At 36.4% G+C, this 23460-nt stretch overlaps 2 protein-coding genes across 4 annotated transcripts in view; one reads left to right on the forward strand and one right to left on the reverse strand.

Moving 5' to 3' along the window:
• LOC107570301 (neuronal calcium sensor 1-like) overlaps window positions 1-4092 on the reverse strand; it is a 30931-nt gene extending 26839 nt beyond the window's left edge. Inside the window, exons 1-2 of the mRNA XM_016256519.1 lie at window positions 3991-4092; window positions 946-2043 (exon numbers count right to left, since the gene is read on the reverse strand). Of these exons, the coding sequence (XP_016112005.1) occupies window positions 946-1009 (64 nt within the window). The 5' untranslated portion in view covers window positions 1010-2043; window positions 3991-4092. The remainder of the gene's footprint in view (window positions 1-945; window positions 2044-3990) is intronic.
• Window positions 4093-10789: 6697 nt separating this feature from the next.
• LOC107570302 (cell surface glycoprotein 1) lies at window positions 10790-23455 on the forward strand. Of its 3 annotated transcripts, none has more exons than XM_016256521.1 (12): window positions 10790-11091; window positions 13522-13857; window positions 17614-17661; window positions 18030-18065; window positions 18969-19265; window positions 20280-20318; window positions 21390-21482; window positions 21608-21697; window positions 21808-21915; window positions 22569-22613; window positions 22725-22838; window positions 23145-23455. In XM_016256521.1, exons 1-11 carry the CDS (start codon window positions 11047-11049, stop codon window positions 22803-22805), a joined length of 1218 nt encoding a protein of 405 aa, XP_016112007.1. In that variant the 5' UTR covers window positions 10790-11046; the 3' UTR covers window positions 22806-22838; window positions 23145-23455. The 3 variants fall into 3 exon arrangements, with proteins under 3 accessions (XP_016112007.1, XP_016112006.1, XP_016112008.1); XM_016256520.1 differs by having other exon boundaries at window positions 22725-22815; XM_016256522.1 differs by lacking the exons at window positions 10790-11091; window positions 13522-13857 and adding an exon at window positions 15460-15676 and having other exon boundaries at window positions 22725-22815.
• The last annotated feature ends 5 nt before the right edge of the window (window positions 23456-23460 follow it).

The following is a 23460-nucleotide window of genomic DNA, read 5'->3' on the forward strand; positions in this document are numbered from 1 at the left end:
TGTTGATAAGCTGGATGGCAACAGTTTCTAAGATTTGGTTAATATATGAACAACAATTCATTTCTATATAAAGAGACTGCAAACTAATGGAGAATGCAAAGAAGGCCTACAGTGAATTGTGTCCTGAGCATTTCCAATGCTGTTGTCATTTCACTGCACTAGTTTTAGAATCGAGATCTAGCTCAATGTGTTTACATATATAGTCTATGCATCCATGGAAACCCAATCTGCTTCACTGGCAGAGAGCAAGCCACTTTCAGATATATCTCTGGGCAACCACCAGCCTGATTGCAGATCTCAAGACCGACCAATTTGCATATTCATAAAGCTTGAGTCCCAATTGGAGGGCTTTTAAAACATGTTGATTAGGCCCACTTCCAGGCTTCTGCTAATCACAATTTTTGATGCCACAAGAATTGTGATTTCTTGTGACAAAATATATGTGGTATGAGCCACAGGATCTTGAATGCGGTTTAACAATGTTGCTTTCAAACAAATTATCTCATATTTCTAGTCTATTAATTAGTGCATGTGCTGGACCCAAGAGGATAACAGATAAATTAAAAATGAGGTTTTAATAGCCACTATGGCCTTTTTACTCAAAGGCTGGAAAAACATCAGTGAGATCATAGTAAGAAAGAAAAAATGAACACTATTGAAAAACATGGGTATGAAACAGCATTTATCACATGTCATGCATCCTTAAAAATAAATATTCTTTTATGGTTCCATGAAGAACCTGTAACATCCACTGAATGTTTCTTTTGCACAAAAGTTTCTCTAGTAGAAAACTGATCTTTAGATTATTAAAAGTTCTTCACACTGAGAAAAAATGGTTCTTTTAGGAAGTGTTCCATGAAAGGTTCTTTGAGGAACCCAAAGTGGCTCTTTAATGGTTCTTCAATGGAACCTTTATTCTTAAAAGTGTACTCAGAAAGTACTTACAGTAGGTCTTCCTGGTTAGTTCCTCCACCACCTCAGGTTTGAGCTTGCTGTTTGATTTCCCCATGCTCTCCAAACCTCCTGCAGATAGTTTGTGTGGTCCAGCGTGGAACTGACCTGTACCAGAACTCCTTACAAACTTGTTCTCTTAAAGCAGAATCTCAGAGACCCAAATGCACCCACAAACTGAGAAACAGATCAGCACTGCCAGCAAATACAAGGACATTCATCCATTATGAATTTCCCTCTCCTTTTTGGCTTTCTGGACAGTTGTAAGATCTTAAGTCACTATTTGGATTCTTCTAACCCAGCAGGTCTCTCAGAAATTCATCCTCAATTACAGCTGCCTCAGACGAGTCCTTCTGAACTGCTGCTCCTCAAATAAAAGCCCATTCGTTCAGCCGTCTGCTCGAGTACAAGTCTCAGATGCTAACCGCGTTCTGTCAGATTCTTCAGTGCGAGGTGCGAGGTGCGAGGCTTTGAAATGCATCAAAGTGCCAATGGTTAGATGAGACACTTGCACGTTGTGTTCTGCGTGCTCTCTCTCACTCACACTTGAGCGCCAAATCTCTCCGGCTCTCCACCCACCCTCCCTCCCTCTTTTCTTCTTCTTTTTACTCCCTCCCTGCGTCTGTCTTGTTAGCGCTGAGTGACTCTTAAAGGAGATGCCTTGCTCTAGTTGTCTTGACAGCAGAGATGAGAGAGTTTGGTAGAATTAAAAGAGAAGAATAAACTTAGTCCTGGTTGATTTTAGCGTTTCATGCTCTGGTAGCTTTTCTGGTAGAAGTCATTCTAGTAGAAGATGTTCTGGTAGATGACGACAGGATCTACAAAGCACTGGCCGTGATTATTGATGCATTATTGGGTGCCAATTTTGTCAAAGTGACAAAAAGGATAGATCAAAATCCAGTAAACGTGAAATGAATGAAAATGCGCTGAGCGTATCAGACAATAAGTGGAAGCCGTAAATAATACATTTTTCAGTGTCACAGTCTGCTGATGGCACTCTTTGTGACACAAGACATTCACCTTCTCCTAGTAACCGCTGTGCTTATCTCCAGGCCTGTTCTCCCTCACACCTTCTGTAGTTCAAAGCAGCAACTGCGGGCACAAACAACAACAAGGTCAGACTGCATTTGAAGATAACAGTGTCATGAGTCCAGCAATCTTGATTGAGCCACTGAGAGATGAGGGGAAAATCACTGACCACACACTCTCCATGCAGAAAGCTCTCGCACTTGACTTTCATGAGAACGATTTTCTCCCTGAACCTGTGTAAGGATGGCACAATGCACTGTTCCTCTGCTAGCACTGCAAGTGCATCGATATCCTGAACCGAGGTCAAACTGCATTAGTCAAATTATGTTAGAAGCAGTCTGAAGGATTCTATATTTATATTTAAGGGTTGTAGAGTTCGGTTCTACTGATTTAGCTACAGAATGTTTCAAACAATAAAATGTTTCTTGTTATGGGAGCTCAGGCAATGAATAAATAAGCAGAAAATCAAAAACATTAAAGCTTTAAAATAAAAAAGGGGGTATGGTTAACAAGTAGTCTATCTTCCTCTGATCTTGTTATCAGTAACTTGGAAAAGACACAAATGTTGCAAATCAAGGCACAGAACACAAAAATAGCTCATATAAAATCATCTTATACAGGCCATTCGAAACAAGCTTTGAGATCAAATATTACATTATAGTCTCAATGCAACACTGAGCACCAAAACTAATAACCTCCTTACATCTGCTGCACTCATATTCAATGCTATACTGTGTGCATTAACTGCCTGCACAAGCCTTACAATGCTGGAACAATCTTAGCTGGGTGAAGAAATACATCTTAACCTTATTAAGAGAAAAACATTTATACTGCTTTATGAAGGAAATATTGTGTGTCTTCTATTTCTGTGAGATGTGGTAAAATGAGTGAAACAGAGGAACTTTGCTCACTTATTTTAGTATTATTTTAGTTTTGGTAGTGGTCATTTAAACCAATATGGGGTTTTCAATGACTGTTAGTTAAACACACACACAAACACACACACACACACACACACACACAGGTTTGTTTTTGTGAAAAGTGGGGACATCCCATAGGCGTAATGGTTTTTATACTGTACAGACCGTATATTCTATTGCCCTACACCAACCCTACCCCTAAACCTACCCCTCACAGGAAACTTTGTGCTATTTCAGATTTTCAGTACACTCCATTCTGTGTGATTTATAAGCGTTTTGAAAAGTGGGGACATGGGGTAATGTCCTGAAAAGTCACCTTCTCCTTGTAATACCTATGTTATACCTTTGTCATTATACATTTATGTCCTCATTTGTCACAAAAAACGCGCGCGCACACACACACACATACATATAAATCATATTACAATGTTACAGTAATACTGCAATGCACTGAATAATACACAGACATAATTGCAGTGTTAAAAGGACAATTCTGCAACAAGAGAAATATACTTACATTGTTTGAAGGACATAATCATTTATATTTTGTCCTCATTCGTAAGTCATTTTGGATAAAAGCAAAATAAATTGAAAATAACTAAATGTAAATGTATCAACAATAACTGTAGTAACTATGGTATTTTTGCGGAAACCCAGGTTACCATGGTAATTTTGTTAGAAGGGGCGTTCTGAAGTCTGAAGTCTGAAGCTCGGGGTCTAACGTTATACTGATGAAACGACATATGTTTACACGATTACGGTCCTTTAAACGTAAACAGCCTAAAGGGACACGTTTTGACAGGTGCTCATCGACCGCTCATTTTTGAACGTAAAGCATACTAGGACGTTATCTCTAAAACATAACTGGACTGAATAAACCCCTACCTCTTATTTACAAACGTCTTTCACTGAAACTTTTCAGCTGTGAAACTTAACAGACGACTCCTTGTATCCATAGGAACTCTTAGCACGGAGAAAAAGGGCACCTTGCCATCAAGCTACGTGTCACACAAAGCCTTCTCCAGTGTCTAACCTAACTGTTAAAACGCAATGGTTTTTTGAATGAAAGTCAACGTCATGTGACACTTACCAATCTGTACCTAGCGTTAGGATTTTTTTTGTTCTTCACAGATCGTTCTCTGTCAGTCAGGATGTGTTTGGCTTCCCCCTTCTCTGTCTCTGAGTGTCTGTAACCTTCATTCAGACGGGACTGTTCTCGCAGACTCTCCAGAGGCTGGACAAACTCAACTCACCGCTCTCCATTAACCCCTGAGTTTCTCTTGGGTAGTGAGCTTACGTTGTTAATACGTACTTCACTTCTTCGATGGGGATATTTAAAGGATATTTATAACAATAATAATAATAATTATTATTATTATTATTGTTATTATTATTGTTAATTATACACATATACAGTATGTATACAGAATGTGTATATAATACATATACAGTGGGTACGGAAAGTATTCAGACCCCCTTAAAATTTTCACTCTTAACAATATTGCAGCCATTTGCTAAAATCATTTAAGTTAATTTTTTTTCCTCATTAATGTACACACAGCACCCCATATTGACAGAAAAACACAGAATTGTTGACATTTTTGCAGATTTATTAAAAAAGAAAAACTGAAATATCACATGGTCCTAAGTATTCAGACCCTTTGCTGTGACACTCATATATTTAACTCAGGTGCTGTCCATTTCTTCTGATCATCCTTGAGATGGTTCCACACCTTCATTTGAGTCCAGCTGTGTGTGATTCCTAAAAATTGCTGTCCACCAACGTTTACCATCCAACCTGCCAGAACTGGAGAGGCTCTGCAAGGAGGAATGGCAGAGGATTCCCAAATCCAGGTGTGAAAAACTTGTTGCCTCTTTCCCAAAAAGACTCATGGCTGTATTAGATCAAAAGGGTGCTTCTACTAAATACTGAGCAAAGGGTCTGAATACTTAGGACCATGTGATATTTCAGTTTTTCTTTTTTAATAAATCTGCAAAAATGTCAACAATGCTGTGTTTTTCTGTCAATATGGGGTGCTGTGTGTAAATTAATGAGGGAAAAAAATGAACTTAAATGATTTTAGCAAATGGCTGCAATATAACAAAGAGTGAAAAATTTAAGGGGGTCTGAATACTTTCCGTACCCACTGTATATATATATACACACACACACACTCATGTGTGTACATGGATAGCATGCTCACATCTTGCTGAGAACCATCTGTCTGTCTGTAGCCTGGATAAAACAGAAGAAGAAGAAAAAAAGAGAGACCTACATAACCTACATATCCACACCAGGAAATCAGGTTAAGCTGCTATTTAATACAGAACAAAAAATGTCTCACTTTTAACTCATCCTGTGCCTCACTTATTAGACATGTCACAATATAATATAGGACTAGCACTACCTGTATTTGCAGTACATCAAGCTACTGTTGTTATTTGCTTCTGCAACCTTGCATATGTTAAATGGATAGTTTAATGTATAGTTTTCAGTCTTGAAAAGGCAAAATCCACTAAAATTCTGTGCAAGACACTATTGTGAATAAATGTCAAAATAAGCATAAATTACACTGCTATTTCTCACTATGCGTAGCTAATTAAACCTACACTTATGTGAAAAGGAGATTTTTGTTTTAATTCTTCAACATGACTAAAACTAATATTTTTCACAGAATGAAAAATGAGCCAGAAAATAAAAGCAAATTAATTCTTGTCCAGATAAGTGAAAAGTGCAATTTGTTATTGGCTTTGGTTCTAAGCAACATGATTGTGATTGTAAAGTAGCATCAGATGGAGTGTTGTACCTGAACATGGATTGACTAAAGCTATTTCATAACACTCAAAATCTTGAAAATGAATGGTACCTTTTGGCTCCCTGTTTAGAGGAAAATCATTTAGTCTAGTAATACTGACTAACGGGGGTTGTAGGCAGCCTGTGGAGTTACAACTGCCAAGCAATGTGTACTGTATGTTTCCAGCCCCTTTACCATCTGTTATTGGCTATATCAAGCTCACAGTTTCACATGAACCAAAAGCATTAATTAGCTGTGCAGTTATATTTACAAATGCACCCTCGTTTCAGCCTTTTCAAGGTTGCCATCGCCATTGCACTTGTTGCTTTTAATAGATTCTACTGCACAACTTGCATTATACTGTATAAGGGTTATGCAAAGCAATACACTTCAATGGAAGAATGGGAAGAATATTTGTGTATACTTGTACTGTATTTACCATGTTTAAAGTTTCAGGGAATGGGTGCACACAGTGTAGGCTACAACGGTTTCATCTTATTTTCCACTTCTGCTGCTCTCTGATGTAAATAAAACATCCTGCTCTTAATTCCCATGATGCTAGCTGTTAAAAGCAACATTTGGCCTTTGGAAGAATCTGGGTTAATGCATTCTCAGTCAGGCAATGGAAGGAAAATAGAGGGGCTGAGGAGGGACATCAAAAGCAGTTTTAAATGTTTACACCCAAAAGCATCAGGTCAAATGATGAAATGCATTTTTAAATTATACTACCTGCTATTTAAAGTAGATTGACATTTTGTGAATGTTTGGTGCAAATGTATTCCATGATTAATGGAAAAAAAGGAAAGATGTTACAAAAAAGCAGGCATGGCAGAGAATGGTGCCTCCCTAATTTACTCGCAGTAAATTAGCATTTCATTAAACCCTTGTACATTTATAATTTCGGAAATCTTAGAGTGCAGGCTGCCGTTGTTTATTCATGACCAATAACCTAAGTAAACATCTGTTTTGGCCTGTGTTGGAGATTCAGAAATAAGTTGCCTAGTCAATAAATTAATTATTGACATTAATGTAAGCATTTATCTTCAGACTGAAATCCCATAGGTTTCCAAGTTTCAATTTGACCCAAACTATAGACGTTCATTCTAATCCTATATAAATACTGTTCTAGGCCTTTGCGGTGCGTTCATTATATGCTCTGTTCTGAGTCTGCTTTGCACTTATTACTCTTTGTATTTATTGTTTTTAAACTTAATCATTTTTAAATGTAAAGATGATTTATTGTTTTTGTATTTAGAATGACATTTGAGGCCAGGTGCCACTGTCATTTTAATGTTATTCTTAATGTTGGCCTGTTAAATAAAAAATAAATCAAAAAAGTACTTCTCAGATAACATAAAAAGCATGTGAGTGGATTTATAACTGGACAGGAAAAAAGCTTTGTAAACATAAACATTAATTGAAGTCTTTGAATTTACAGAACATGTACAGATATGGCCACTTCACTAACTGGGTTGCGTATCAACAGCACCATCTAAAGGTCTTACATTAAACTGTGTTTAATATTGTTAAGGGGTTGTACGTGTTTATTCTAGTAAACATACGCGTAGTTGACATGAAATACAAGGGGAAATTAATGTCCTGTGGTGACATACTATACGCCATTTTTATATAGGTCTCCAATTGTATAGGTTATAGGGCTTTCTTTATATTTAGCTTTTATACAGAAACTTTATACCTTGAAAATGAGTAGTAAAGGCAAAATATTAAATATGGTGAGAAACTGGCCCTAAAATATACACTTTCACAAAAAATTTAATAAATAAATAAATAAATACACATTTTAACCTGAAAGCATGATAATTAAAAAGTGTTAAAATTACACCACCAAAAAAATTGTCGTAATAATAATAATAATAATAATTATTATTATTATTATTATTATAAACAGAAAAGTTCACCCTTCTAGTAGAAATTTACGGTCGAAACTCTTATTTTGAAACGCAAGCGCTGGATATGACCGGAAATGATCCCAACTACTGTGAATGGTTTCATTTTGTGGTTTCCTCTTTAATATTTCAGTCGTAAATATTTGCTGATCAGTTGTCTTGAAAAGCGACAAAACGAGAAAGATGCCAAAGAAGATTATCACGTTTTGAGAAATAAATGTCAAACACAGGTAATCAGACTGCGGTTGCATTTTTTTTATTATTCATACTATATTATATTCTTCCCCCTAATTCTGTTTCATCTTTTAAATTGTACTTTCTAAAATATCCTACTTCTTATATACACCCGGAAAGTCTTTCAGTTTTGTGGATATCCACATAAAGACCAGTATAGAAGCGGCTGTAATCTACACAGACAAATAAAGGGCGACACAGCATTTGAACACTGGATTTACAAAAACTAATCAATGGGTTATTTAACCCATTGGAAGGCTTTTGTCATATAATGCATTAATTATATAATAATGCAATAATGCACATGAATACATTTAGTACACAAAATGGAACTTAATGTAATGTAATTATATTTATAAATGACTTTAAAAACACTCCCAAAACAGCGCACAAACCTTGAATAGACCTACCTCATTAATTATTCAAATACAACAGCCAATGGTAAGTCTCCGGCAACAGACATTTTCAATATTTAAATTTTTTTTTTTGCGGTAGAAGTAGTTTTTTTGTTGGTTTTGAGCTATTGCTTGTTAAATGTTTTTCTATTCTTTCTATTTCTGTTCATCTTAATAATTACTGCTATGTTTTAAATTTGTTGTTCCATACTGTAAACTAAATGTTCAAATAAAGCATAAAAAAGAGATGCATCTCTTTATGAGTGCTGGTTACATGGATACCTGATTTTACATTCATGCCTCACATCTATCTGTCTGTCTGTCTGTCTATTTTATTATTATTTCTGACGTTGTCTCCTCTGGACCATTTCACAGTGTCAGAAGATTGGGGGGGAAACATGAGCTCTGATGAAGATGTGGCAGCTGCATCCAGATATACTCTTTTCATAGGGAAGAAAGAGAGTATAATTCAAGCCAGACGAGTGGTGAAGTCAGTTGGTGAAAGAGATGTTCTGGTGATTTACCAACAGGGGGACTTCTATGCTATTGATGTGCGCTGCTATCGTAAGTTAAGAGCCGGTTGACTTAAAGGGATAGTTCACCCTAAAATTAAAATTATTTACTCACCCTCATATCATTCTTCCATGTAATTTTCTTTCCCTTACCATACCCACATATATTGTTTAGGTATGGATAATTATTTTGCCTGCTCAGAATTGTACAGATTTAAGGCCAATCTTCAGTCCTCGTTAGTATGTTCATAAAATGTATCTGTTCAAAGCTTATGTAACTTTCCAGAATTATCTAGTTATGTTTGTAGTAACCGTAGGATGTTCTAAACTTCTTGTTTATAACAAGTTGGGCACATTCATATTTATGTTACATTGTTAATGAAAATGATTATAAATGTAGCTCGTATCTGTATACAGTCATAGGAAATTGAAAATTAATAATACTACATTAAAATAATGTAGTATTATATTCCCTGTTTAAAATAAAGAATGAACACAATATATGCTTTTATTAATATTTTTAATTCTGTGAACAGAAGGGATGTCATCAGAGCTGGTAGAGGATTTGATTTAAGTACTGACAGTGATGACAGTTGAACTGATAGTGGAGTGTGTCAGGGGGTCAGAGGGTGACATGGAAAAATGAGAGGCCAAGGATGGAAGTGAAAGGAGAGAAAAGGGTTTGTAATCTGTGAGTAAATAGGAGTGGTTAAGGCAGACTTGAGGACCTGAGGAATGCTTAAAAATAGCAAATGTAGATTAACATTTTACACCAACACCAATGACCAAAAAAGACCTGTAGTTAAAATAGAAAATAAGATGAAATACAGGAAATCGTTTCCTTCCAATCAATACCAAGCATACAGTTCATACAGGTTTAATGAAAAGAAATATCACTTACATGCGCATTATAGAACACAATATTTTTAACAGTACTTGATTTGTACAATCATAGCAACTTAAAATAAATGCATACATTGTCTCAGTATTTTGTTTAACACAAAGACTGCAAGTTTAAACAAAAGTTCAATCCTTTGGAGGTAAAGCATGTAAAATAGCATCACTATCACTGCACTTTAGGCTTCACTCTTGAGGGGTCAAAAGGTTCAAATATGACTGAAAAACATTCATATACTCCTGTTATTCAACTATGCAGCTTGCTGTGAATACCATAGATTTTCATAACACATTACCTGATAAAAAACATTTCTAAGTGACAGTACAAGGCAATAAGAAGTATAGAATAAGTTTGAAAATCTAATGTGATACATAATATTTACTTAAAACTAGAAAATAGACCCCACATATACAGTCTTAAGCAGTATCAGCGCCACTTCAGTACCTGTGCCCCTCCTCCCACGTACCCTGTTAACCGATGCAAATGAATGAGAGTTATAGTTGATATGTAGTTGCACAGTTAGTAGGATGTCTTCAGTGGAATATCAAAATAAACTGTAAGCACTCTGTTTTCCTTTTACCAGGCATGCCAGTTATGTAACTCCTCAACCTATCACAGCTCTACTCCAGTTCCTCAGGCATGCTTTCTCTGCAAGGGATGTGTGTGTGTGTGTGTGTGTGTGTGTGTAGTGGTGACTGAGAGAAATAGAGCAGGAATGTATGTACTGTATCTCAGACTGTAAACTTTGTGTAGGCTATGTGTGTATGTACCAGAACTCGAATCACTAAACTTATAGTAGCCATATGTACACATAGATTTGTATATATAGATTTTCAAAATGAATTGGTCTGCTTTTTTATTTGGTACACACATATTCACACAGTGTAGAATATGCAGTTGTTACCAAGGTAAATATAAATGTGGACGTTTTACTTCGTGCAAGGCCAAGGCCAAGTCCAACACCAACACCACTTGTGCAAGACACCCATTTAAAACGATTTTCAACGAGTTATCTGAACAAACTTTACTACAATGTTTTCAACCTATTTTTACATAGAAATCGCGTGTGTATGTGGAGTAGCGTTAAAACGCGACTAGCTGTCGGATCGGAGTTGCAATAATGTTACGCAACCTTGCAAAGAGCTGTGGGGTCTGCCCACTTCATGCCATGACGATGATGAAGACTGATGCTGAGGTGCGTGGACTGCGCTCCTAACCCCTTCCCCCATAGGCAGACAGAGATGAAAAAAATCAACGCGCCTTTAAATAGAACCATATTGTCATTCTGACTGCTGTTATCTGACTGCTAGAGCGGACACAGATCCGCTCGTCAGCCATTGCCTCACCGCACGACTGAAGAAATACACTTTTTATTCTTTCATTCTACACACTCTTCACAGTAAACATGCCTAGCAAGAGAAAGAAGAACAAGCGCCGAATGAGAAAAGTGGTGAGTAGCCTACATTAACTTTTACACTTTTTTTTCAGATTGTCTTGCAAACAATTCTGATTTATTTTTTTAGTTTCCAAACTGAATTCATACTTGAAGTTTGCTCTGTCGGCTTTGCATGGATTTTTTTTTTTAAGAAAATGTAGCATAGCCTAATGCATAAGTCTTTCGTCAATAGGCTAATGTTGTTTAGGCTATTTAATAGCCTGCTGTATATTTGCTGCTATAAATAACATTTAATGTTATTTAAATATGAAATAAAAATAATATGTTTATAATTTTCTGAAGAATTGATTCATCTTTTCTGACATTATGTTACTTGCAGTGGCATCTGTAGTGGGGGTGTGTCCCCATAGGAACCAGTAGGCTACAGAGATGCAAAGGAATTACACGTCCCACTTTGTATCTCTAGAAACATTGGATTAATTAATAAATAGAATATAATAACAATTTATAATATTTTTGTAAATATTTTCTGTATAAAACCTGAATTAATTCATGAATTAATTTGTTTATTTATTTATTTATTCATTCATTCATTCCTTAGGGTTTACTGCATTAGTAACTGCTCTTTTTAATTAATGTATTGTCCTGAACAAAAGTGTTGCTTGGAATGTTCATTTGAAATTACCATTTCAAATAACATATTCCTGACTTCTGACCCTTCTGCATTATCACAGTGTAGCACTGTGTATGACAATAAATACAAGAATCATAATAATAATAATTACTCTGCGTTTTCTATGGGTGTGTTTTACCTGTAGAGTGTGATTAGTTTGCTTTGTGGCTTTTTTGTTTCTTTGTTCTGTCTGCGCAACAAACCAAAACCTTGCCTTTTGACCCCACCCTTAAACTCATATGGACTTCTGTTGATTTTGGCACATCCCTTCAGCCAGTCTGATTCCTAACATGGTTCAGGGCACATTCCTACAGAGGCTGTTGGTCCAGAGACCAGCAGAAAAACCATTGCATCCACTGGTTTTGTGTATCACTGACCCATTATGAACCCATTGATTTTTAATAAATATATTTTTGGTAAGTGATTTAGTTTACATTCTGTCAGTGCAAAGGAATGTTGAACTATACTGACCATGCCTCACCACTCCAAGACATTTTTGTTTTCTCTGACCAGTGACATAATGAAACACACACAGTTTGTGCATGTGAACACTGGACTCTTTGTTTGAATTTTACAGCAGCTTTTTAAAGTGCATGTCATTAAAATCTCACCCTTTTCATTCTTAGCTAAACATGTAGTTGTTATTGTCCTAAAACTTTGGCATGCGGTCATATCAACAGAACTACCTTTCACACAAGTACAGAAATAGAGGGGTATCTTTTATCTCTCTAGCTGTTAAGCCCCCAAGACACAGCTGGTCCTCAACAGGGCACATTTTACCCTCTCTAATCGTCCTGGTAAAATAGGAAATAGTGAGTACTGGGGGTGAGTGCATTCCAACGCCCTGTTTGTTGCTAACCAGTGCTTCAAAGCAGAAGAAATATATTTTAAAACTCAGCTGCCAGATCCAATTAACTCATCTTTTTCAGCTGTAGGCCCGTCTTCCAAACTAGTTTCTCCTGTTTTTATAGAATGAACAACCTTGAAGCAAAATGTGCTTTTTTTTTTTTTCCTAACCACTCTAATCGTCCTGGTAAAATAGGAAATAGTGAGTACTGGGGGTGAGTGCATTCCAACGCCCTGTTTGTTGCTAACCAGTGCTTCAAAGCAGAAGAAATATATTTTAAAACTCAGCTGCCAGATCCAATTAACTCATCTTTTTCAGCTGTAGGCCCGTCTTCCAAACTAGTTTCTCCTGTTTTTATAGAATGAACAACCTTGAAGCAAAATGTGCTTCTTTTTTTTTTTCTAACCACCTCCTCAGTTCCCCCAAATGCCAGACCGTTTATTCTGTTATGGTCTGTTTCATGGACTCGGGCCCATGTTTTGCCTGATTTGGCTTTGTCAGTGCTGATGCTGGTCTTCACACATGGTTGCATAATTTGGCCTTAACTGTGCTGGCCACTGGACACCCCATACATGCACAATGAGAGCTTAAATTCTTTTGAGGCCTATGTAAACCGCACTGGCCAGCCCTTGCTTTTGGATAATGAAGTTGTGAGTGTGATTATAATGTGATTATGGTTCCATTATGATGTGATTAGCATTTTTGTCCATTCTGTTTAGCCCCCTCCAGAGCTCCGAGGAGTGCTGACTCTTCCAACTCGCTTGACTAGGCATGTCTGAATCAATTGGATTCAGCCATTTTTTGCCATTAGACGGCCAACTTTTGTTCACTTATGTAAGCTCTTAGTGAATTTGTTAAACCCTGTCTAATACCATTATGCGGTCAAGTGAACTAAAGATAAGAAATAAAATGGTTCTGATTTCAAATCTCAACTATTTCTCATTCTTTTATTTGTTTTGAGCAGCAGGCCCAGAGAAAGGCTCTGGAGGAGTGGTTCGCCTCCTCTGGAAAGGGAACCCCAGGAGTGTGTGCTTTCCCTGCCCCAGTTCCTGCTCTAGTTCCAGTTGTTAAAACCTCAAAGTGTCCCGTTGCCATTCCAATTCCCCTGCCAGTGATTGCTCCCATTGACGTTCCTTCTGAAGTTCCTCCTGCAGTCACATTAGAAGTCCCAGTCACAGATGTCATCAAAGACGAAGTGGTGAAAGATACAGAGGACCTAGGACAGACCCCAGTTGAACCTCCTGCAAAAGAGCCAGATGTGACTGAGGAAGGTGAAAGCGTTGTCATTCCAGTATCAGAGGTAATGTGCTATTGAACCCCATTCTTTGAGGTCAGTTATATAGGTTCAGAGCTGTTGATAATTATCAAGTGCACACAAAAAAATTGTACGAAGTCTGTAATTTATCATGTAGATGTTACTATTGTGACCAATATAAGTATTTGCCTGGCAGTAATGGCTTTTTGCAGCCAGCATGGAAGAAGGAGGGCAGTATTTTAGTGAGTGAACATTGTGTACAGCCTACCTGGAGTCATGGCAGATTCTTCCAAACTGCAGATTTATTGAAAATAATATTAGTAGCTTTTCTGAATGCTGCTTCCTTTTTAGGAACAGTATTTAAGACATGTTGTCATTGAATACCAGTTGGCTCTGTAGGATTTTATCTTGTGGAATGTGTTGAATATATGAGATTAGATATTCTCGCATTTATCCTTAGGCCCAGTTTCACACATACTGGGTTGTGAGCAGGGCCGACAAAAAAGGGTATCCTGGGTGCAAGCATAAGGGGGCTTGGATTGTAAAGAAATCACAATTTCAACCGAGGGGGACAAGGGAACGCGATTTCAACCAATGCATCCCTGGAAAGTGATTCCGCTGAAGGGCCTGTGAAATTTTTTTGTACCAGGCCCTACAATTGCTTACTGAGCATAAATACGCAGTCACATTTACGGTTGTTTGTCAAAATTCTGAGGGAAAAAACAAGTAAATTCAATAGGAAACCACACATTTGGGAATTTCACATGGGGGTGAAAGATTTCTCCACACAGATTTTGCAACAGTTTCAAGTTGGTCATATGATTTTTTCTTGTTTAATCCTGCTTGTGGAACCTCTTTGTGATCTTCATACATAGGTACACTAGAAAATAGACTTGTATCACGCACATTGCATATTTCCTTTGATAATGGCCATAAATTATAAAATGGTTGATCTTCATGAAATCTAATTTACCTGAGGAGTGGAACCATATTTATTTTCAAATAATCTTTAAAATATATAAATCTTATCTAACAGAACCCAAACTCCAAATGTAGCTTTAAACTGCGTAAATCATCTTCACTCAGTTAAATATTCTGAACAGAATGTCATGGGCTAAGTAGGTTGTTTTATTACTTGTTTGTCATAAAAGCCTGTTACGTTGAATATACAGTATATATATCTGTTTTCTGACATTATTGTGCCCACTGTTGGGGCTAACGCAATACAAGTAGCGCAAATTACATAATCAGATTACTTTTTCAAGTAACTAGTAAAGTAACACATTACTTTTAAGTTTTTTTGTTATTGAAGATAAATAAGCAAGCCCAGCTTAGGTGACAAAAAGTAACGCAAAAGTAACAATGCATTACTTTCCATAAAAAGTAACTAAGTAATGCAATTAGTTACTTTTTATGGAGTAACGCAATATTATAATGCATTACTTTTAAAAGTAACTTTCCTCAACGCTGATTGTGCTTATATGCAAGCTGACGTTCCTCCTAAATAATACCAAAATATAAAGTCACTGCCACTCTCTCCTCAACCTCCTGCACCTCACCCTCCCTCCTGTTTTTTGAAGAGCAGCCAAGCTCTTAAAGCCCACCCTTCTTTTCCTGTGAGCTCTGCTTCAGCCTCTCCTCTCCCTTCATAGACATCACAAGTGCTTGGGTTGGACATCCACACACACTGAGAGTGGCGCAGGGCGAGAGAGAGATAGAGGAACATAACCTTGCAGTGAGTGTCAGGTTAAGGGCTGAGTTTACTGGAGAGTGTCAGGTCTGTGACGGCATGGGTCTCATTCTGAGTTGGTTTCGAGGCTCTCGCGAGCCTGTTGACTTGCTAGATGTCTCTGTGGAAACGCAGGTAAGCTCCCACCTTAGTGGATGGAGGCTTGGTGAAGGGGTTTAGCTGGTGGAAAAAGAATGTTTTGTACTCTGTGTCTCCCCCCAGCTTTTTTTCTCCCCTCCTTGTATTTGTTGTTGGGGCCAAGGTGGGCGTTTCAGTGGCTGGTATGTTAGACAGTGTGGAGGAGGAGCTTGTATGTGTATGTGCAGATAGGTGGGTGGAGACGAGGAATGTGCTTGGGTGGGGTACATGGCCTAGTCATGCATGCTGCTAATGAGGGGGTATGGCACCTTTAATAATTTATTGTTCAATTTGAGTGTAGGGAGTTACTACTAAAGAAATTAGAATTGTAAAAGTGATTAATTTCTAAGTTAATTATTAATAGGCATTGTTTTATTTAAGATGGTAAAACTTTTGAAGAAAGAGAATGTGAAGCAGATATCTGACTGTAGGCTCATTTATAACCACATGCACATGCTCAGCTCTAAGGAGGCGTGGTGGCCAACAGAATCTCCTTTGTCTCTTTAACAACAATCTTTGTGACAACAGTTGTGTGTGTGTTTTTGTACTGTGTAAGTCTTTGTGTGGTGTATACAGTACATGTAGTTAAATGTCATTCTGTATATGGAGCATCTATGATGTGAGCATACATTAAACATTAATGCTTTACCTAGGTTATTAGAATTTTTTTTAATCTAATTTAGTTTTCACTCTATTAGTCTAATTAGATTTTTTTAAAATCTAATTTAGTTTTGTTTAGTTTTCACTCTATTGTTGTTAGTTTTAGGTTTTTTTCAGAGGCTTCTTCTAGTTTTAGTTTTTATGGTTTTTATTACTCTTTCTGGTTTTTAATATTTTAGTGCTGCTAGAGTTAATGTGCTATCTGAAAATATAATGCCGTACAACTTTCTCAGTGCTGTCTAGTGGCATTTTCATACTTAATGAAGGTGAATTGTAAAACTAAACATTTGTGGCCATGTTTGCGATGGCATTAGAAGATTTTTTTGCTTATAGTTTTAATTTTATAGTTAAAATTTTAGCCAAAGAGTCATTAAAACCTTAAGTGAGGCCCACTGAAAAGAGAAACTTAATTTCTGTATGCTGAGAGGTATAGAAGTCCATTTCCACCACATAAGAGGGAAAAAAAGCTTGGTAAAAATTATATCATAATTATGACATAAAAGTCAGATTTTTATGTCATAATTATCATTGTTTAAGTTATAATTTAGACGTTTATGTCATAAAGATGCCTTTTTTCAGAATTTCAAACGTTTTATGTCATGTTTTTGTCAAAATTTCGACTTTATTTTAATTATTTTTGTTTTATCTCATAATTCTGAAATTTGATGTCAGAATTTAAACTTTTTATGTCATAATTATTATTTGCTATGTCATAATTCTAATTATGACCATGTCATAATGATTATGATACTAAACCATGACTTTTTTCCTTATATGGCAGAAATGGGCTTCCACAGATGGAACAGTGGAAGATCTCAGAACATCCTGGCTACACACTGCTTATTTATTTATTTGTTTATTTATATTTCTTTCTTTTTTTTTCAAAGACTTGAATTAGCCATGGAACATTTTGTTCTGCTCCCACAGGGGGCGTTTGGAGCACTTACCTTCTGTGAGCAAGTGCAAGTGTTTAGTACTCTATGCAGAGACTGGCATAGCAATGTAGAACACATCAATATTAAATCATACTCAATATTTCAACATGCATATGTTGTACTCATGTGTTACACTTTGTTCTGCAAGGAATATGCATTATTAACATTTAGCATTTTATCTGGTTGTTGTTACATAATGTATAAATTAAAGTGTTGTAAAGTATTGTGATTATCAGTATTATAATATAGTTTAAGAGACTTTAAGACCGACAGTTGTAACACAATAGATCTTTAGTGTGAAGCTTTGAAATTGTGTCTTACTGTTCTTTTTTTTTTTAGGTCACATCATCTATAGATGAGCCAGTGCCGATCCCTGCAGAATCTGAGGTATGGTAACATGCCATATCCCATATCCCATCAGCCCTTGACATTTCACCACTGTTTATCTACTAAACACCCTTGCCTTTGGCCACACACACTAATGGGCTGGTAAAGGTGTTTTTCCTAATTACCAGGCCTCCAGCACCTTACCTTTCAGGGTGCACTAATGTGCTTTTCTCATAACTTTGCTTTATGAGGTGTAACAAAAACATATTAACCCATACTAACAAGGACTCTAGCTTTACACAAATATACAGCATGCCTATAGAATAAACATACAGTATATAAGACGTTGTAATTGTTATATAATGGACTTTATCAATGGAATTCGTTCGTTCTTTAATTATGATCTTTTTAAAATATGCTATTGACAGGTCCAGTTCGAGGACACTACACCTGTAGCCACAGAGGTTGGTTTATATACATATGTATAGATAGAAAATAATGTATTCTATTTTGGTTTGATACTATTTGTTTTACCACCACAAAACAAAATTAGGTAACACTTTACTTAAAGGCACAACATTTTTTCCCCATAAGTTTTTTACATTCTAAAAGCTCTTTATTCCAAAGATACTACAAGCTAGTCGGTGTATTCAGCAGGTGTAATGTATTCTAAGTTGCTTCAGAAGTATTGCAAGTATTACGTACAACAATAAAACAGTGCATTGACATAAAAAAGGAAATTTACTTTTGGTACTTAAGTACTTTTAAAAGCAAGTACTTCTGTACTTTTACTTAAGTAAAAATCTGTCTTTACAACTTTTACTTGTAATGGAGTAATATTTGACCAGCAGTATCTGTACTTTCACTCAAGTAATGGAGTTGAGTACTTTGCCCGCCTCTGATTAAATTGATCAAAAGTGACAGTAAGATTTTCAGATTGATAAAAAAAAAAAAGATAAAATGTTACTTTTTTATAAAAAAAAAAAAATTAGAAATAGAAAAGCTATTTTAAATCTTAATAATATTTCACAATATTTCTGTTTTACTGTATTTTGATCAAATAAATGTAGTCTTGGTGAGCATAACAGATCTTTCAAAAACATTTTAAAAATCTTACTGTCCCAAGACTTTTGAATGGTAGCATAGAACCTTGATCTATTAAATATGATATATTCAGTAGACAGATCAATTTCAAAAAACTATCTTTTCCTAAATATCATATGTCAGGCTTTACAGGGTAAACATGCAACTCACTATAATTCCATGTACTGTAACATATGAAGCCCAGGATCTGTCAATGTGAGCATTTTGCTTTTGTGTACATGATGTTTTGCATGTTTTCTCGTCTTTATGATGTTCTGGTGCAGACGCATGTTGTTGCTCATCCTGGTGAAACGGTTGACACCGAGCGTGAAGATGAAGCTGAGCTTCCTGCTGAGGATCCTGTGGTAGAGGTGCCAGTGCCAGAGAGAGTGACTACAGCTGAAACTGTTGCTGCGGTTGAAACTGTGACAGAAACAGTAGTACCTGAAGTTGAGCCTGTTGCTGATGCCACAGTGGAAGTCGACGGGCATGTTGTCGGTGTCGTGGAAGAACCTGCCGTTGAAGCCGAAGCCATAACTGTTGAAAATGAGCCTGCTGAAGTTCACACAGAAGTCACGGAGGTGCCTGACACAATACATCTCCATGGCACATTGCAATGGACTCTTTGCATGAGTGTATTTGCATGCACAACAGGTGACTCTGTCTTGTCCGTTCTGTGTACTTGTTTGGATAACTGGGCATGACATGAGCCTCACTCTTCCCCAGTGTTCGAACTATAGAGGGCTCAAGAGGGCTTACAATGACTTACAAAGATACATAAAAGCTACAAGTGTATGCACTACTTGCTTTATGCAAGCACTATATAGGATAAATCACTATACAGGATTTACCCTATTATACTTTATCGACATTAATTGATAGGTGAAACAACAAACAGCCACCCACAAATAGTCTATATACAAAGCATCAGGCTGTCTTTGAGTTCACATGAACAACGGTTAAAGTTACTCGTTGTAAGAATAGCATAATTCCTCTGTTCAGTTAGGCCTAAGACATCGAGTGTCACGCAGACCTATAACAACCCAGCCACAACACTTAATTGCGAATAATATGCCTTACCTTAACACAGAATCGACCACAGAGTCCAGCGTTTATATTTTTTCTACGAATCTTTGAGTTAACATGTACTAAATATGAGTGGAATTTGCACCGCAGCGTCCCCCCACCTTGATGCTCATGACAAGAATAGCATGTATAGTTATCTTTATTGAAGTGAATTAGGTTTAAATCGCCGTCATGCATGAATGAATGATATTTTTGCAATTTTACACATAATAATCCACAATGATCACATTACACAAAACTGAAATTGCACGTCAAACCACATTGTCAATATTTTTTGAGACCCCCCAAAATTTCACAAATCACGTTTTCAGGGGAGCCCATGGCTTATTAACGGGAGCCCATGGCTTATTAACGGGAGCCTAGCTCCCCCGTAGTTCGCACCCTGCTCTTTCCCTTCTTTTTACATTCCCTTCAACACTTTTGTCAATGATTTTTAAGGCACACTATACTAACTACAGTGCTAGCAAATGTATATATACATTTTAAACAAGTTCCTTCCTTTCTTATAGGATGTACATGCAGAGCCTGAACCAGAAGATTTTCCAGTGGCAAGTTCTTTTGATTTTTTTTTTTACCAGTATGCATTTTTGGGGATAGTTCACCCCCCCAAAAATTTTTTTTAATGCTTTTATCATTTACTCCCTCTTATGTCTTTGCAAACCTGTATGATTTTCTTTCTTCTCTGGAACTTAAACACAGATGTATCTCAGAGTTTTGTCTATACAGTGAAAATCAAGTTGTTTTGGACCCCATTGACTGACTTTCCTCTGTGGAACATGAACACAGATGTCAAGGCCCCGATATACAATATAAGTTATTTTAATATACCATATATGTTGCAAACTTTCCTCTTAATAACAATACACACAACAAAAATGAAAGCGGTGAGAAAACAGCAGTTAAGAAAGCATCATAATGACGTGGATGAACTGTTCAATTTGGCATGTTTCATTATATAGCATTCATATTTTTACTTAGATTTTACTTTATATATTTATATTTCTACTATAAACCAGAAGGTGTTTACCAGCTGAGGGAACCTTTCTAGAAAGTTCACTTTGGCAAACTGTTTTGAACTCCCAAAACAGATTCTAAATAAACTTATTAAACAAACAAAAAATTACACCACACCAGTTCATTCTTTGATTTTGTTTGAAGTACACTGGGGTGTTTTTGTCTATATTATGAAAATCAAAGGGGCCTAGTGTTGTTTTGGACCCCATTGACTTTAACTGCAAAAAACAGCTCAAACAAAATATCACATTTTGTGTTCTGCAGAAAAAATAAGTAAGACCTGTATGTCCGTGAAACATAAACGCAGATGTATCTCAGTGTTTTTGTCTATCCAATGAAAGTCAGAGGGGTTCAGAGTTGTTTTGGACCCCACTTAGTCTGACTTTCACTGTTTAAACAAAGTTTTTTTCTGAATATCTGGTGTTTTGTAGAAGAAAGTCTTGCATGTTTGGAACAGCATAAGAATGATTAATAATGCCAGAATTTTTTTTTTGTAAACTGTCCAGTAAAGTAAAATATTCCTCTGTAGTGGTAAAAAGCTCACTTCAATAACATGTGCAATGAATGCCAAGGGGCATAGAAATAACATGCATTCCTTTTATTAGGAAGCTGCAGTACCTGCAGAAGCTTTAGTGGAGCCAGAGCCTGAACAGAAGCAGCAGAGGCAGCAGCAGCCAGTTCTTCTGGAGGAACCCATGGTATAAAACAACTTTTTATTAACTCCTTTCATGGGGTAATTTCAAGCATCTTTGTTCAGAATCCTTTTAGATTGAAGTTTAATTTTAAACATGGTCTCTTGCCCTCGGGTTTTCACATGCTCAAGCCTTCGGTCGAGTCCACAAGTGACCCCATCGCTGAAGAATTTGTTGTGACTGAGTCAGTAGCTGTTGACCCAACCGTTGCAGAGGAACAGGTGAGCAGTAGAACTAAGCGAGGAGACACACCTACAATGTGCACATCAAGCATTAAATCCTGTTAGCTCCTTGGATGGATCTAAATAGAATATATGGCCTTTTCCCATAGTTTCCTGAAACAACAACAGATGCCCCCGAGGTTCTATCAGAGATACTGTCAGAAACGATTCCTGCTCCTGAGCCTCTGCCTGTGCCAGTAGCAAAGGAGAGTATACAAGTGAGCTTTTAAATGGTTAACTTGACTGCAGCATCCAATTATTTACAGATATATATACATACACACACATACACAAACGTTTGAGGTTAGTTAGGATTTTTATGTTTTTAAAGAAACCTTTAATGCTCACCAAGAATGCATTTATATGATTAAAATACAGTATAGAAAGAAATAGAAGAATTATTGTGAATTATTATTGCAGTTTAAAATAACTGTTTAAAATACAGTGTTTTACAGTGTAATTTATTCCCGAGATAGCAAAGCAGAGAGTATACAAGTGAGCTTTTAAATGGTTAACTTGACTGCAGCATCCAATTATTTACAGATATATATACATACACACACATACACAAACATATTCCCGAGATAGCAAAGCTAAATTTTCAGCATTCATTACTCTAGTCTTCAATGTCATAAAATCCTTCAGAAATTATTCTAATATGCTGATTTAGTGCTTGTATTTCTTATAATGATCAATGTTGAAAATAAATGTACTGCTTTATATTTTTGGGGAAACCATGATTTTTCAGGATTCTTTGTTAAATAGAAAGTACAAAAGAACAGCTTTTATATCAAATACTGCTACTGCAAGTGTTGTTTTACTTGAAGTTGTTTTTATTTCAACAGTGAAATTATAAATATTTATATTTCAGGCTCAAGATGAATTTATGCCACAAGTAGAAACTGAAACTATAAAGGTATTTTTCCTTCAGTATTTTTTAAACCTCTTCATTGTATGAAATACAATGTTGCCACCACCCCACCAACAACTAGTATTTGTTTTAGTTCTCATATTCTCATTTTTATAGGACTTGGCAGTGGCTGGTGGCCTAACTGTGGATGCCATAAATGGATGTCTGGGAGCTACCGAAGTTGTAATTGAAGGTTAACGTGCCTATGGTATGAATGTGGAGCTCTTAAAGGTATAGTTCACCCAAAAATGTACATCATTTACTCACCCTCAAGTTGTTCCAAACCTGAATGAATTTCCTTCTTCTGCTGAACACAAAAGATATTTTGAAGAATGTGGGTAACCAAACAGTTGATGGCCCCATTTACTGTCAAAGCATGTACCAAAAAATAAATTAAATAAAAATACAAAATTAAAACAAATAAATAACTTTGGGGACCATCAGCTGTTTGGTGGCCTATCCCTTCAAATAATGAATCAAATGAAATGAGGTTCAAGAGCCATGGCAACAATAAAATATACATTTTCTGTTTTACAGTTTCATAGGACATAAAAGGATGGCTGAAACATGAAACATTGCAAAGTGCCTTTTTGTGCCGATTCTTTCCTCAACTATGACAAGGATGTGTGGCTGTTCTTCGCTGGTGGAGTTTTTCTGAGCTTCTGGTTAATTTTCTTCAGTTTCCATATGCATGTACAGTAGATTTGATGGCGTTATACATTACATACGTAGTAAAGTAAAATGGAAGTGTGTTGCAAATTTATGTTTTTACTTAAGACCATTTTGTAATGTGGAATGAATTCTCCTTGTATTTGATCAAATTATTTGGAGTGGAGTGCTTTAGAGCAGTGTT

This window comes from Sinocyclocheilus grahami, unplaced genomic scaffold (assembly GCF_001515645.1).
Source record: "Sinocyclocheilus grahami isolate Dianchi unplaced genomic scaffold, SAMN03320097.WGS_v1.1 scaffold1438.1, whole genome shotgun sequence".
In the NCBI taxonomy this organism is placed as follows: Eukaryota; Metazoa; Chordata; class Actinopteri; order Cypriniformes; family Cyprinidae; genus Sinocyclocheilus; species Sinocyclocheilus grahami.